A 17,055-nucleotide genomic window follows, 5' to 3' on the forward strand; every position below is an offset into this window, starting at 1 on the left:
AATATATAAAAATATTTATTTTTTAAATGTGTTTTACATTTCTATGTGGGGCCTTATCGATAGATGGCGCACTCGATTTTTATTGCAATCAACTGTTACTGCTGCGCCATCTATCGGTGAGAAACTCGGTATATAGTCTTTTTCAGAATAAGAATAAAACCGATGCTCATTAGTCTACATAAGCGAAGAAAAATAGATCCTTGTTACTATTAAAAATTGTATTTGAAATTTCTGATATTTATGCAAGAAATTTGAGAGAGGAAAAAGAAAAACTTTGAAAAAATTGAATTTTCGAAGGTTTTATTCTGTTCTATTTCCTTAAATTTCCTCGCTTAGCTATAGCAGCGGAGTGATATATGTATTTAAGATTCAGTACATCGGCTTTAGTGTTACTCATTTCCTTGCAATTATATAATTTACAATTGTAGAAATAAGCGAAATAATTAAATTGATTATTTTTTTAAAAAATAAAATTAAATATTTCTTACGTTTTGAAGCGAATGCCACAAAAACTGGTCCAACTATACAATGCATAATTGCTAGTGGCTTATTCCAGTTATTTGAAGGATCTTCATCATCCACTAAAGGCGTTGAAATAGTCAAGATAAAATAAATAGGTGACTGTAAAGTATAAATTTATACGATAAACTCAAAGACTTATGGAAATGATTAAAACCAGTAATTTCATACCTTACAAACTTCCAAAATTTTACTATACCAAGGTTTCTCTGACCATGCCAAGATATCTATTGGACTTATCTGGTAGCAGAATAATTTGCACTCTCCAACTTCATCAGAACTCGATTTTGATATTAGACTTGATAGACTAGTTTTAGAAATCTGAGAGTCCAAAGTAGGAGGCACAAATTCTAGAATAGTTATTTGAACTGTAAGTGACCTGAAGTTGTACTTCACACTTTTGTTTTTCTTATCTTACCAGATACACTTTGATCTGATTTCCCAAAACTTCGGCTTCTGCTGTGGTCTGAAGTACTGCGAATACTCATAACGCTATCTCTTCTTAACGACATGGTCCTTTTACGTGGAATGGCTAAACTATTTCTATAACTGAATCCTGAAATTAAAAACGAACAATTTGTTTAGAATCTCGGTTATAGTGTCAGAATAATTAAAACCCATAATCTATTAGGGTTACAATCTAAATCCTCGTCTGGCTACTCTTAATGATGGATTTATTCATCATAGATTTCCATGTTATTATTAGAGAAATATTTATTTTCGGGTATTTAAAAATAATTTTTGATGGTATAAGATATACCTAACATAACTTTTTGAATAACACGTTAGTTATTTGATACGTAGATGAAAGATATTTGTGACTCTCATCATTTGTTACAATTCGTTATTAAAATAATAAATTAAGGCGGATTCAAAGTAAAAAGAGAGAAAAATTGAATTGCTGTAGATTTAAATTGAAATGTTATCATGATAAAATTATCACTTTCATGGATCATACAAGTTATCTACTTTCTTTAGAAATTCAATTAGTTGCATTTAATACCCTTATATGCTATTTCTCGAAGTTTTCTTGCAGCTTTGTCCATTACAGCTTTTACAGATTCCTTTGACATTTTATTAGTAATATTTTGCCAAATTTGTTGAAATCATTTCAAATTTTTGGTTGCAACTTTCGTTTTCCGTGTTATTTTTTGCAGAGTGCCCAAAATCTTGACACCTCCTGTTTGCGAGACATTTAGAGCGTTTTTCATCTTCTGTACAAAATCACGTTTTTTTCTTTTAAGGTATAAGTGACTTTTCTTGCATAATGGGCTGTCGCCATGTCTGGCCAGAAGAAAACATCATCCCTCTCGTAATGTTGAACTATAAAAGATATGAGCCTGCGTTAAATGCATTCTTTTAAGAAATTTCATTCGTAATAGTGCCTTCAGAAATGTGTGGTTCAGAAATATACATTACGAAATTGGTCCATCTCTTCCCAGATAAGATATCGTTTGTAGAATTTAGCTTGAGATTTCACTTTTTCATCGTAGGTGATTTATTTTGGGTCTTCTGCATGATAATACTTCTTGCTTGGTACATCTGAAGGATTGAAGGGAACATACGTTTCATCATCAATAATGAGGATTTTCTTCAAAGATTTTTCGTAACTTCGCTCAGAATTCCTGACTGCTAGAGTACTCTTGGATACAAGTTGTTTTACATTTGCCTTGATCACCAGCTTCTTTGTTTTAATAAAGATATCGTAGATCTCGGGATTTTCAATTTCTGGGCTCAGCTCTTACGAAAATTGACTGATACTAATAAAACAAAGCTTTGTTTTCATTAGTATCAGTCTCATTAGTCTCTGAATACCTAGTTTGAGCTTGTAAACCTCAATTCCATTTTTGTTACAACGTTCAATGATGGGATAAATGCTTGTCCTTTTAACTACTTCTCCCAAAAAGTGAAAGAACCGTTGCTTTTCGTTCATAAGATTTGTAATATGAAATTATGCGCTTTGCTAGACTCACCTTTTCAGCTCTGTATATTTGCATAGAGATGAAGCTTGTGATTTCACCTCCTGCATATTGCACAACACTACAACCTTTTCACGTGTATACGTGTAGAAACAAGAGTGCACATGCAGGTGTTCTAAAGTTCTAAGACGAGATTTGATTGTCACTCTTCACTTTGAACACACCTTAATTTACAAGTTACACGTATATTTATTTTATTTACAATTTATTCATTCTACATTGAATTTGCAATTTAAGTTCTAATACGTGGAACCTTGTGCTCCTTATATAGAAAACAATTCTTCAATATTTATTACTTATTATATGTAAGTGAGTGATTGAGCAACACGAGTCATCATCACATTAAAGCTATACAGCTGACTGTAATTTCTCTTGTTACGAAAAACTTTTGTTACACCAATCTAAATGTGTCTTGCATTTTTATAAGCATAAAATATACTCACTTCTTAAAACTACTCCTTCATTTTCTGGGTCATCGTACTTATCTAAATTCGTTACCTGTTCCGTGAAACTTGTCGGGACGGCTAAACAAAGACAGAAGAATTGAAAAATAATTACGATTTTATTTTTATTATTAATTAATTATTTTATTTTGTATTTGGTAATGCAAGTAATCTAATTTTTTCATAAATTTGCATTATATAAAAAGAAATAATATGACATATATAACTTAATATGGCTTTTAAAAATTAAAGTTTCATGATTCCACTATTGAGAACAATGGTTTCTTAACAACAAAAGCATATTTTACTTAAAATTTTCAATAAAGTATGATATATAATGTTAAATAATAAAAATTCCACTATATTATTTTATACATCTCTTCATTATAACAGTCAAAAAATTCTAGATGTTAATAAAAATCTTTCATAAAAATTCAATTATAAAATAAACTAATCAAATGTTATGTTAAATACTATTATGATTTATAGAANATTTGTAGCATATCTAATACAATAATTCTAAACATATATTTACATATAGAATTTGTTTGTTCTTTTTCTATCGTTACATTCAATGTCTCTTGAGGTTGAGAGTCAGTTTCTTTATCAACATCTTTAATTGATAACCTCGGTGTAGGTTGTGCAGATAACTTTTCGTGACATTTTTGAAACACGATTCTGCTTACTATCGCCACAATAATATAAATCATATAAAGAGCGATAAAACCTGTTAAACAAATATTTAAAATAGAAAATTTTATAGTTCTTTAAATATTTATTTTTTCAACAGAATTTTAATATTTGAATAAAGCTGGTTAAAATCTTTGTTTACCTATTGCATGTCGGAGGGCAATTTCTTTAGTATAAAATAGATAAAAAGCCCAAAATGATGCGCAAGAATAAAATATTATATCGCGTAAAAATGGCCTCTCCATAATTTTAAATTCTTTTGTTAGACATATGCAACCGACTACTGTTGTAGTTACAAATATTCCAGCACCTGAAATACATCTTTATATAAAAATTCGAACATACATACAATTATATAGGTATATAAAAAGCTAAATAAAGATACAGGTAAAACAAAATATTGTAAATAATTACCGAACAATTCTCCAATTACTAGTTGTGAGCGTGCTTGTTCTATTCCTGCTAACGAAGAAAAAATATCTGGTGCTCCATTACCGAAAGCTAGAAATGTTACTCCCTGTACTTCATTAAGTACGATAATTTACACTTAACAATTAAAACAATTAAAACTATTAAGTTTAATCAAAAAAAAAGATAAGTATATAAAATGTATCTACATTCAATATTTGAGTAAGCAATATTGATTTAACTTGTGCTGCAAATATGCCATGCAGTAAAATGAGTACTTGAAAATATGCAATGGATGTGTATCTATTTACTTAAGGAAGATACACTGTGGCTTCAATGTGTATATATTATGTAATGCAAAAACATAAGATGTTTGATCGAACTGCTTCTTTAGAACTAGAAGTCTTGGAAAATTAAATCCTCTATTTCGAATCTAGAAAGAGAAGAAAAGCAATAACTAGGTCCTAAAAATGATCGATAAAGAAAGATTAGAAAAAGAAATTCAAATGGTTTGGACATATAATCAAGTATCACAATTCTGGAAAGAAGATAAGTATATGGAGAGAAGATAAAAGGTGAAGGTGAAGTAATTATGTCAAGTAAGATTTTAAAGATATCTTGTAGCTGAAAAGAATGGCTGAAAATAGTAAGTAACATATGAAAAGTTGTTTCATGGGAACTTCTACTTGATCATAATTCGAAATGTATAAAAAAATTCCAAATTTTAATTCAAATCTTTGTTTACTAAACGAATAAAAATGAAAGGAAACAGTTGTAGTTCATTCAGTTAATGTAAATTAGATTAATACGCAATTTATATGTATACAGTATTGTGTGTGTTGGCATCTATTTTGTTTAATATCTCAGGATAGGATAAAGATTAAGAAACGAAATTTGGCACGATAAACTTGTATACAAGAGCCTTTGATGCTATTATATTTCGGTAGTAAAAGGTCGAGGAAGTCATGTTTTATATCTGGACTTAATGAAATTTTTACTTGTTATTGGTATTTATAACTTTTCGTAAAATTCATCTCTACCTTCAAAATCAAGTCTTTTTGTCTTTTTATAATAAATAATAATATAAAAGTTATTTTTTAACAACATTTCTTAATTATTATTTATAATTATTTATTCAACATTCCTTAAGGGGTTAACAGATGATACCGAACACAATTTTAACCTCGTACTAATGTATCTTAGTGTTTCTTAAACATAAGTATTTTTCTCCTGAAAAGTTATGCAACTCGTTGCTGGAGTTTTTTATATTTAATGTTGTACATATGTATTTAAATATACAGTATTTTTACACTTTCACATGAAAGCACTAAAACACCCTTTTCAAGTTCATCTTCGGTTTGAGATCCATAAAAAGTGACCTGATAGTGAGGGAGGAACCTCATCTAACTCGAAACCAGTTCCTAGAATGGCAAGCTGAAATCTTTACTCCTTCAGCCGGTTAAAATCTATACTTAAAACTACATAAATTAATTTAAAAATCAAATTTTTGTAATATTTAAGATATATATTTTGTGTCTCATTTCTTCACAAATAGTTTTATATACATAAGTTTTTGAATGCTATAAAATTTTCTTTAAAATATTATAAAAGAAAATTGCAATAAAAACAACATGAATAGCTTTATAATGCTATATCACAACATTATTAATGAGAAACTTTTTTTCAATAGAAAGGAAAGAATTGCAAAACACATATCGTTAATATTAAAAATGATTACGCCTAATAAGGAATGACAGACATTTCATTGTTACATAAATTACTTATGGTTAATTCTGATGTAATTATGCAATATTTTATGAAGTCAATAAATCATTCACTCCATGTATTGCTATCATCTTGTATAAGTAGTTCAGGAGTGGCCTATTGAATAAAACCAATGATTACTAGTACACCAGTCCTTTTGTTTGTGTTGAGGTGGAGTTTTTCGGGTTTTCTTCACCTGCATAATACCTAAATAGGGACCATAGAAAGTATTCTCGGAACCTCCTTTGGTAGATCATCCAAATGTTCATCATCATCATTAACTGGCAATTCAGCGAGCACAAAATAGTAATAGAGGAAATCTATATTGGAAATCCTAAAGTAGAATGATCTCAAGTTACTTATTACAATCTTATAAGTTGTTATTGGTACAATCGTAAACTATGCAATGTACCACCATACTCGTAGAATGAGTGTTTACTCATTCTACGAGTATGGTGGTACATTGCATAGTTTACGATTGTACCAATAACAACTTATAAATTTTATAAAGAAAGAAATTTTAAATATTCTGAAATAAGATAATAAAAATAGGTATGAAGATACCTTTAGGATTTTCAATATGGCGCTGACTGACTTAAGCAGATTTCATTGCAAAGGGGAAATAAATGCCTCTGTATTATTATTTATCCCTCTAATGGTCAAGACAAAGTTAGCTTGCATAGTTTACAAAATTGCGAAATAATTTCAGATTTTTTTTTAATTTTCTAAGATAAATATATTTTAAATTGTAAAATATTATTTCAAATTTCATTTATGATAAATTATTAAAGTAGCTTATCATCTTTAACAAAGAAACTCGTTGTTTTTATTATCACTATTGTAATAGCATCTAATAGCATCATAATATAAAATTAAAAATTGACTTATTATAAAAATATACAAAACTACGTTTTTAAAAAACTTAAGTCATTTCTCTCTTTGTGAAACAACGATGTGACTAAACATCCAACGTCATAAACGAACTAACCTTATTATAGACATAATAAGAGGTCAAATATATGATAATATAACAAGATAATCACATACTTTACATACTATGTAAGGACGATCAGGTGTTAACTATCTCTCAGCCTAGTTAATGGTCTAAATAACAATTTCTGTCCTATATAAATCTGGCAAGTTTAAAGTACAACCTGATTTATTAAAAACAGGAGTGAAATGAAGGAGATTGTTCACATAAATCACATGACTTGTAGTATTTATAACGGTAAAGAAAATAATAAAAATATAATCTTATTGTATTTTTGTATATTTTTCGTGTCAACAATTATACATAATAATACAATAATATTACATTGTTTTCTTTTGTATTTTTATTATTATTATTTTATAACAATTTCCTAATCGATTTGCCAATAAACACATTAGACATTTTGCTAATTAATAAACAATTAATTAATGTNAGGGCCATCATTAATAAGGGGCCCCAAACCGATCTTTTACAAATTTGGGCCATATATGGGGTTCCTATGGGGTGTGATGCAGAGAAGCAGGGTTTACTGGCATACGGAAAAACTTTAAGAGATTGCATTATAAAACGGGAATTCATCCCCAAAAATTCTTTAGAAGAAAAGGTCAACATTGTACAATACAAGAGACCCCTAATTCAAATTTGCCTGGGCCTCCATAAAACTATAACTCGCCACTGTGCCTATTCAAACATACCCATAAACACGAGCACATACAATAAAGCGCAAGTACACATATCTAAGAACAAGAAGCGCTTACAAACATAAAAAGTGTTTATTTATATAATTGCTTACATGTGTGCACTTGCGCTTCCATATACAGTGAAACCTGTTCAAAACGCAACCTTTATAAAACGGAAACTTGTCTAAACGGGAAGAGTTCTTCGTAACGTAGCGATTTTCTGCGTTAAAAAAAAAACCTGTTCAAAACGGAAACCTGCCAAACCGGAAACCTTGTGAGTTCGATTTATGCAGGTTTTACTGTAGAAGTTTTAAAAGCTCAAAATTAGCTTAAGTGCTGTTAGAAATTCTTTTGTATACTGATTAAATTTCGAACTTTATGTTTTTGTAATATTTTGTATGCTATAAAAACACAGAAATCTACAAAACAAGTATACTTTCCTGGTATTTACTTTATTTTTCTTTAAGTACAGTAAAACCTGTGTAAACAACCGGACTTGCATGGTATCGAATATGTTTTCCTGTTTGGCAGGTCTCCGTTTGAACAGATTTTTTTAAACACAGAAAATCTCTGTGTTTNAGACATAAAGAGGTATGGACCTTATTTTTGTGAACTCTCTCTCGGTCCTTCGCGGTTCAGGGATTCAGATTTTCCCTTTTGAAATTGGTTATTGTAATCTCTATGTATCTAATAAATCGTTGTTATCCTGTTAAAGTGGTGTCATCATTACTCGTATATCGCCGGTCATCTTACCGACGCACCCCTCCCTCCTCCCCTCGACCCGAAACATTTAATCCCGTTACTGCGGGAACGGTAACATTTTAATCCATCCTGACCAGTGAGAAGGGTTTAACGACCTGTTGCCGGATCGGGAGACCTACATCCTCCCCGGCGGTTCACATACACATATCTAAGAACAAGAAGCGCTTACAAACATAAAAAGTGTTTATTTATAATTGCTTACATGTGTGCACTTGCGCTTCCATATACAGTGAAACCTGTTCAAAACGCAACCTTTATAAAACGGAAACTTGTCTAAACGGGAAGAGTTCTTCGTAACGTAGCGATTTTCTGCGTTAAAAAAAAAACCTGTTCAAAACGGAAACCTGCCAAACCGGAAACCTTGTGAGTTCGATTTATGCAGGTTTTACTGTAGAAGTTTTAAAAGCTCAAAATTAGCTTAAGTGCTGTTAGAAATTCTTTTGTATACTGATTAAATTTCGAACTTTATGTTTTTGTAATATTTTGTATGCTATAAAAACACAGAAATCTACAAAACAAGTATACTTTCCTGGTATTTACTTTATTTTTCTTTAAGTACAGTAAAACCTGTGTAAACAACCGGACTTGCATGGTATCGAATATGTTTTCCTGTTTGGCAGGTCTCCGTTTGAACAGATTTTTTTAAACACAGAAAATCTCTGTGTTTTTATGAATTCTTCTAATTTAGACAGGTTTTCGTTTTGAAAAGGTTTTACCATACTTAAACTGTTTTGTTGCATTTAAAGTAACATATTACTTTCCCAGCTCTGTTATACATAACAGAGGGAAAGTATGGCGATCGGTCAAAAAATGACCCCCCAAGAATTTTACATTTTTGGATCAGGACACCTTAAAACGTCGAGAAATGCGAAAAAATTCGGAGGTAATTTCTGTATGTATGGATGTTATTGTATGTGTTTATAGGGCACGCTTTTGTTTACCTTCTTTGAAAGCTTAATAACTCCTGTGCTTTTTGTCAAAATTTTTTGAAATTTTGCAGGGAGGTTTGTGTATTAGAGAGATTAACACTACTAAATTTTGGTGGTTAAAGGTCGACGGGTGGAGAGATAAAGAGAGATCGTGTGTTATACCTCGAGTAGGGTCTGGTTTTACTCATTATTAGCATTTACAATTTTTTTTTTTTATAAAACCCATCTCTATTATCAAAATTAAAAATATAAAAAGTTTTTAAAATAAAATATCATAACAGATGGCGCCACCAAAGTCGCCGGGAAAGTTAAGCAACTCGTTGCTGATTTATTTGAATTTTCAACAGTTAACCAAAAAAATATACGCATTAAACATTATTTTCTAATAATTTATAATGAATATAATTAAACAAATCAATCTTAATTGTAAAAAAATTGAATTTTTAAATAAAGGATACAGCGATGTTTTGTGATAAACGAAGAGTTTTTGTGATTACGACTAAAGAGGGACATAAACTGAAACGAAAGCAATTTTCTTCAAACCTATTTTAACTATAAAATTAAAGAAAAAAAAATTATAGGTCTAATATAGTATTAAAAAACTTACAAATCATCGGCAGTTACACCGAGAGCAAGAAATAAAAATAGCAGCCAAAATGCCTTAAAAACAAGTAGAAAATATGTTAAAATGTAAAGAAAATTCGTCTAAAATTAACTTTAATGATATATATACTTACACATATACTAACTGCGGCTATTATTTCATTATTTCCAAGTCCACAGTATATAAACAACATATAAGGAACATAACTTTCATCTCTACAGTCAACAGTTTTTACTACAAAATTGCATCTTTCACTTACGTTATAGTCGTGTACTTGATCGCACTTTAAAAAAAACGATAAAATTAATAAAAAAATAAAAATAAATTTTATATTTTATTCATTATAATTTATCAAAGTTGCTTAATTACGTGTTTTACTTGCACTTTTTCAAGTACAGTAAAACCTGTCTAAAGCGGAACCTGTTTAAAACGGAAACCTGTCATGCCGTGCGGGTCCGTTTTAGACAGGTTTTTACTGTACCTTACAAAATTGCCTAAAAAAAACTCAATAAAAAAATAAAGTATTTTTTGAAAAGACTATAAATTAATAAAAAAAATCGCGTATTTAATAAATGTATTTATTTTTTATATAGACATAAAGTATAAAATTATGTTTATAGCACAGAAAAATATGTTATATAATTATCAATAGAGGATAAAGGCTGCAGTATCCTAATTACAGAATCAGTTTATGGAGTTATCAGAATGACTGATAAGTTAATAAGATTAACATCTCGATAATCAATGTTGTTGTCTGTACTGTACGTACATCATCCTAATTTTAAAGAAGAGATAAATTAAATCGTATTTAACATCATAATTAATGAAATAGAGCATAAGATGTAGCATGATTGAAAATTTTCATATATTCCTGATAGTTAAAGTTTAATAATAATCGTTGTACACCTCAATTATAATACAGTAGAGTCACTGTAATCCGACGTATATCGGATCGGCGGGGTGTCGGATTACTGGATTTTGTACGTATTATATTGTAAAATAATCACTTGGTTAGTTAATTTATCGTATTAATTACGATTGTTACTATTTCGTAGACAATATGGGCAACAAACAACAAGCAACTGACAGTACTGTACACACGTATTGTACATCAGTTCTTTGTCGCATACATCGACTAATAACACGAAAATTTCATGTGTCGGACTGCTGAGTGACGGATTACAGAGACTCTAATGTATATAAGAAATCTTTATTCTTCCATTTCAAATTTAAAGCAGTGAGATTCTAAACTACAATCTTCCAGCATGAGATCCTGTTATAGATTATACGTAAATTCGGCCCAGAATACAATTTTCAGCATCTCTACAAATACATAAGTATGAAAAGAGTTTGATACGTAAGATATTCCATTGAAAATAAACACTTGCACTATGAAATTGCATGTTTACAAATTCATCTAAAACACACACAAAATTAAAAACTGCTTCTCTTTTAAAATTTATAATATGGAAAATATTTCTTCTATTTTAAATTTTACAAATGTGAGACCCTTTATTATAATCTCCTACTATGGAGCCCTTTTGTAACCATTTAGCTTACGTAATAATTTAGCACTGGAAAACACATAAGTTACTCATCACTTTTAAAAAAGGAATTTCCTAATAGTTTAAATTTTAAAAAAATAATTTCACTAGAAATTTTGTTTTATGAATAAGATCATGACTAATCAATCTCGCTAAATTTATTAAAATTATAAATGATTAATACATGCAGTCTTACAAATTCTTACTTAATTATAAAATTTGTGTACATAAAAATGTGTTTTAATTGGACCAGTGCATTGTTATGCTGTTTATCAAACAATAAATGTATCGATATAATGCGATTAAAAATAAATTCGCGTACAATTCTATAGAAAAAAAAATGATATCCTCCCTTATCTAATAAATAGAAACAATAATTCCTGTGAAAAAAAATATAGTTTATGTCACAAATTAATAATTTAAAATCAAAATATAACTTTATAAATTTAAAAATTACTGATAAAATACAAAAATTTTACCAATATAATTCATTTTTATTTTAATATAATCAATGGAAACGATGCCATTTTGGATCAATGTTTTCAAATAATTGATTAAATTAGCGAGGTTGCAGCCGAAGTTTTCATCTCTAAAACGTGAACGTCGAACGTCGAGCGCCGCTATCTTGTATACGGTGCTCGACGTTCGACGTTCACGTTTTAGAGACAAAAACTTCGGCCGCAACCTCGCTATTATGTCAAATTTTAAATTATTCACAACCAAAATTAATTAAAGCAGTTGCAGTTTGGAATTAAAATTCTTCAAGTATATAAATTTTGTAAAAAAAAAAAAAAATATTTTACATTTTGCATGATTAAGACATTTTTAAAACAAAATTTTTCACAAAATCATCGCAAAAATCATATATTTTTTAAGTGTGAAAACTTAATTTTATTTTAATTACAATAATCTCAACTTTCATAACGATGATTTATATATAACAGCAGCATCAAAAATTATTTTAATCTACAGGTTGGTCATAAAGTAACTTGCCAAATAAGAGAGAGAGAGAGAGAGAGAGAGAGAGGAAAAGAAGGAACTCATCGAAACTTTTGCAGGATAAATACAGGGTAACATGCGCTCGCGATACACGAAAATGGAGGTAGAACACGTGTCACGATTTCACGTAAAGGATAATAGCATAAGGCGTTGAAACGGTATGTGTAGAATGAAAAACAACAGAGATATCGGTATTTGAACAAAGCAGGAGAGCCAATACCTGCGATAGAAGACCCTAAATGTTCGCGAATGAGAGAGAAAACGGAAGAATGCGCGCTTTATTGAATTACACTCGACAGATGCTATAAACCCCTGATGTCACACTAACGATGCTGTCGTTAGTTGGTCAAATTATTTATGGCCATTCTGTATATTGGTATGGAATTCATCGTTGAAATTCCTTCTCTTCGTGGCATCCACCTTCCTCATTTTTGAAAGGTTTTTAGAAAATATTATCAAAAATATATTTTATATTCTTCTAAAAACGTTTACAATTAAACAAAATAATTATTAAAAATAGCATTTAATGATTTTGAAAAAAGGACAAACAACAGCTCTACACCAAGCAAGACGTTATAGTTTAATGAAGTCCTGAAAAATTTGAATTATGGAGCTTCATGTATAGTGATGACTTCGGACATTTTTCTTCCGGGAAATTTTAGGGAAAAATATGTTATTATAAAAGATTGATTTTGGTGAAGACCACAGGCAACTGCTCTTTTTAACTATAGAATAACGCGCCACAAAGATCTGATATAGTTATTGACAATTATATTATATTAAGAACCAAGTATGTGAGGAAAAAGCACTCCGGACATCCTTATAAACTGACAAGGATAAAAGAATCGGCGATTATCGCACCGAGATGATATTAAAGTGTACAAATTGACATTGTTCAGAATTGTGAAAGATAGCAAATTTTCGATTTATAAGAGGAAATCAGCACCATGCTTAAAACTCCATCAAGAAGACTACAATGGGCCAAAGGAAAGATGAGTTGCTCCAGGAATGAGAAAAAGTAGCTTGAAGTGATAAAATTCAATCTGGAGGGTCCTGACAGCAGACAATATTATTTGGCATAGCATCAGGAAAGAGGAAAATGTCTACTCTAAGCGGGAAGAGTCAGTAATGGTTTTGGATGGAATAGCAAAACAACTATAGCTTTTGTTTAAGATCCTATGAATGCCAGCAACAACAATTTTAAGTAGACATGCATTTATTACCTTTTGGAGAGAAGAATGGATGCTCATTTTGAACATTTTAACATGATAACGGCCCTATACACACAGTTAACGCTACGTTTCAATGGTTTTTTGACAGTAGGGGGTTCAAGTTATGGATTAGCTCCTTCTTTCAATGGATTTGAATCCATAGAAAACTTATGGAGTGAATTAGCTTGTGTTGTATTTGAAGAAGCCAAGTAATATAAGTCCATTGATGAATTGAAGGCAGTCAGTGCATTATGCTGGAAAAATATGTGAACACAATGCAAAAACTGATTAAAATAATGAGAGATAGAGTTTATAAAGTTATATTAAAAAAAGATGGCTTCATTGGTCATTAAAGCCATGAAATGATCAATGGATTTAAAATAATGCAATACACTTTATATGTATTTAAATATGTACAGATAAACAATATTTTTGTATGCAAAAATTCATAAAAATTATATATTTTTCAAATATTAATGTCTTTTTTTCTGTATTCTTTCTCTATTTTAATATAAAATTAATTAAATAAGTGAAAATAGTGTAAAATTAGTTCAAATTTAAGATAGATCATGCTAAAAATCTTCATATTAAATAAGCATATTACCGTCAACTGAAGGTAGCAGTAGTAAATGTATTATTTATGTGTTTACAAATTCTCTGATAAAATCAGACACCCCATTATATACACATCTGAACTTCAGATTTATGATAAATAATGATTTAGTGTCATTAAAAAGTGATTAGAATGTATTTTTTTCTAGTAAAAACCTGTAATGTAATGGAGTGTAACAGCATAAAAAAAAAGTCAAAATATCTGTACAATATATAATTGTAAAGTAGTATTATAAATTCTAAAAAAAGCATACAATTTGAATATAAAATCTAAAAAAATAGCTTTTAATGACTTTACTAAAGTGTCTTTTTTTTTCCTACATTTTACTCATTATATTTCCTTTATTACAGCTTATTTATGAATTAATTCTTTTTAAAAGTTTTATTTTAAAAATATTATAAAATGTTTTGTTTATTTTAAAATTAATTCATTAAAATTATTATTATAATTTAATAAGAAAAGCATTTTTTTTTTGTGATAATTTTTGCTGAAGCAGCATAAATTTTATTTTATTTTTTTTTAAATTTTATGCTGATAATTTCATTAATATATTTTTTTCTATTTTTTAAAATAATTAAAAGTTTCAATAAAAAGTAAATAAAATATAAAAAGAAATTACTTTAATATTCATTAAATCAAAGTATATTTTAACATTTAATTATAATTAATACATTAAATTTTATGAATAAATTAATAGTAACTTGTAATCATTAATTCAGAATTTTATACCTGAAATTCTTATATATATATATATATATANGCATTTCTGGATCCAGGAAATGCAGGGCAAAATATATATATATATATATAATTAATTAAAATAAACATTATTTCTCAATAACCTACTTAAAGCTTGAATAACATTAGGTTGTTATAGGTTATAGAATTAATACAAAGATAATGATAAGTCGGACACAACAGATTGATAATTATATTTACTATGATAAGAAAAATCCTCTCTAATTGTAATATATAATTGTTATGTTGTAAAAATAGTAATATAACACCTAATAGTATTATATTAATGGTGCTATTGTACTACTCTTGTTCTTAAAAAAGTATAATTATATTTATATAAGATGTATAATTACAGTATAGACAGGTTTATAAAGAAAATAAAAGCTATAAATTCCTATGTATACTCTATCATAATATATAATCATTTGCTCAAGGTTCAAAACTGAAGTTATCAAGATGGTATTCATTTAATTATACTGTCATGTACTTATTATAATACAATAATTTTACATGTATTAACTATATATTAAATCAATTATACATTAATTTATATATATAGGCCTATATAGATTAATAAAAACTTAAAAAGTAATTTAAAAAGGCTGTAAATAACTTACCGTTTCGGTAGTGTTATTCATATTTAAGTTTCTACATCAATGTATATAGGACTTGTGTAGTGAATGTGTGTATGACCTACAGCTTCACACGTGTTTGTAATAAATGGTAAAATACGCCGTTTGTCAGCAGTTAAATTTTATTAATTCTGTTGCAATGGCGGAGAGGTGGAACAGTGCGCCAATGCAGAAGATAAGCAGACAGTTTTTATCATTCACAAAGGTTTGTTGAGTCATTGAATAAATCTCTTCGCGCTTCATTGATTCTCCTCTTTCAATATAATTTTTTTTTACTTTTTTATATTGTTTTAATGGTTATTTCATTGTTTAATTTTCTAAGATTTATCTTAAAACAATAAAAAATAGGTTAGTATATATTAATCCTGGCTTTATTCATTGTATTTGTGTTCGAATTTGAGAAAGTTATTTAAATTTGGGAGGTAATATGTTTAGAAAATATATTCATTCTTTAAGTAGACGTTACGAAATTGTATAAATATAAATCTTCCATTATTTACTTGTGTTTTTCCAAGTTTTAGCATATGAAATATGTTTGTAAAGTGAGTCGCGTCGCGTCGGCGCGTATCGTCGCGCGCTCTTTTGTCTTTACGAATAATTCGGCAGAATTATAGTTAATAGTATTTAAATAGAAAATAAAAATCGAAAATAATTGTTAATAAATTGATTCAAATAAAGTTATTAATAATAAAATTTTTAAAATATATTAAAAAAATATTTAAACAATTCTACTTTTCAGTAATTGCTTCTTATCGCTTGCGCCGTTTGTACAGTACCTATATATTTAAAAGAAATTTAAAGAATTTGTACAGTAACACTTTTGAAATATTATGGAATATAAAATTTCTTTTGCTCTTATAAACAACTAAAATATAATTTTCTTGTAATAAATAAAAATGATTATTAACTGTTAATTATTTTTCATGCAACGCGGCGTCGCGTTGCGTCGTCGCGCCACTTCAATACATTTTAATCATAAAATGACATTATTTTCTTTCAAAACGGCAGGATCATCTTAAAATAGTTTAGCTGATACTGCCTATATAATCCAAGCTAATAACAAAGAACATTATAATAGTATTACGTAACGCTAAATACCTCTTTAGAACTTCAGCGTGACAGACAGACGTCAATTTAAATATTGTTTTTCTCCCACTTAAAGAATATAATATGTTTTTTAAATATTTCTATTCTCTTCTAAGGAAACTGTTTTTTATTTATTTATTTAATTGTATTTTTAAACTTAATTTTAAAAAGTATTTTTATGGAATTAACATCAAAGAGATTATGCAAAAATATATTGTCATATTTTTATAGATAATAATGTCATAATAATTATAAAATATAGCATTTTGGAATTTTGTAAAATCACTTTATTAATTCTTATACAGTTTATAAATAGACAACCTTTATTTATGTTATATTATTGCATTTTTATATATAAATACAAGGTGGAACAAAAATTATAAACACTAAATTAACCCAACTTCATCTATCCTGTACTTAATATCTATTCTGTATATCAATATATAAATATTAAATTTAAGTT

General features: G+C 28.5%; 1 protein-coding gene across 3 annotated transcripts in view; it reads right to left on the minus strand.

Moving 5' to 3' along the window:
* Positions 1–17,055, minus strand: part of LOC111614765 (mitochondrial sodium/calcium exchanger protein-like) — a 28,858-nt gene that overhangs the window by 3,732 nt on the left and 8,071 nt on the right. For 2 of the 3 annotated variants that reach the window (XM_023356129.1, XM_023356130.1), the window contains exons 2-11: positions 9,903–10,052; positions 9,773–9,825; positions 9,624–9,681; positions 4,046–4,148; positions 3,774–3,941; positions 3,477–3,668; positions 2,942–3,022; positions 938–1,075; positions 691–869; positions 489–621 (exon numbers count right to left, since the gene is read on the minus strand). In XM_023356129.1, the coding sequence (XP_023211897.1) occupies positions 489–621; positions 691–869; positions 938–1,075; positions 2,942–3,022; positions 3,477–3,668; positions 3,774–3,941; positions 4,046–4,148; positions 9,624–9,681; positions 9,773–9,825; positions 9,903–10,052 (1,255 nt within the window). Of the gene's footprint in view, positions 1–488; positions 622–690; positions 870–937; positions 1,076–2,941; positions 3,023–3,476; positions 3,669–3,773; positions 3,942–4,045; positions 4,149–9,623; positions 9,682–9,772; positions 9,826–9,902; positions 10,053–15,491; positions 15,890–17,055 lie in introns of those variants that run through there. The other variant, XM_023356131.1, reaches the window with a different exon arrangement.

The sequence above is a fragment of the Centruroides sculpturatus genome, unplaced genomic scaffold, assembly GCF_000671375.1.
Source record: "Centruroides sculpturatus isolate CEXI.00-Female unplaced genomic scaffold, Cexi_2.0 scaffold2153, whole genome shotgun sequence".
Lineage (NCBI taxonomy): Eukaryota > Metazoa > Arthropoda > Arachnida > Scorpiones > Buthidae > Centruroides > Centruroides sculpturatus.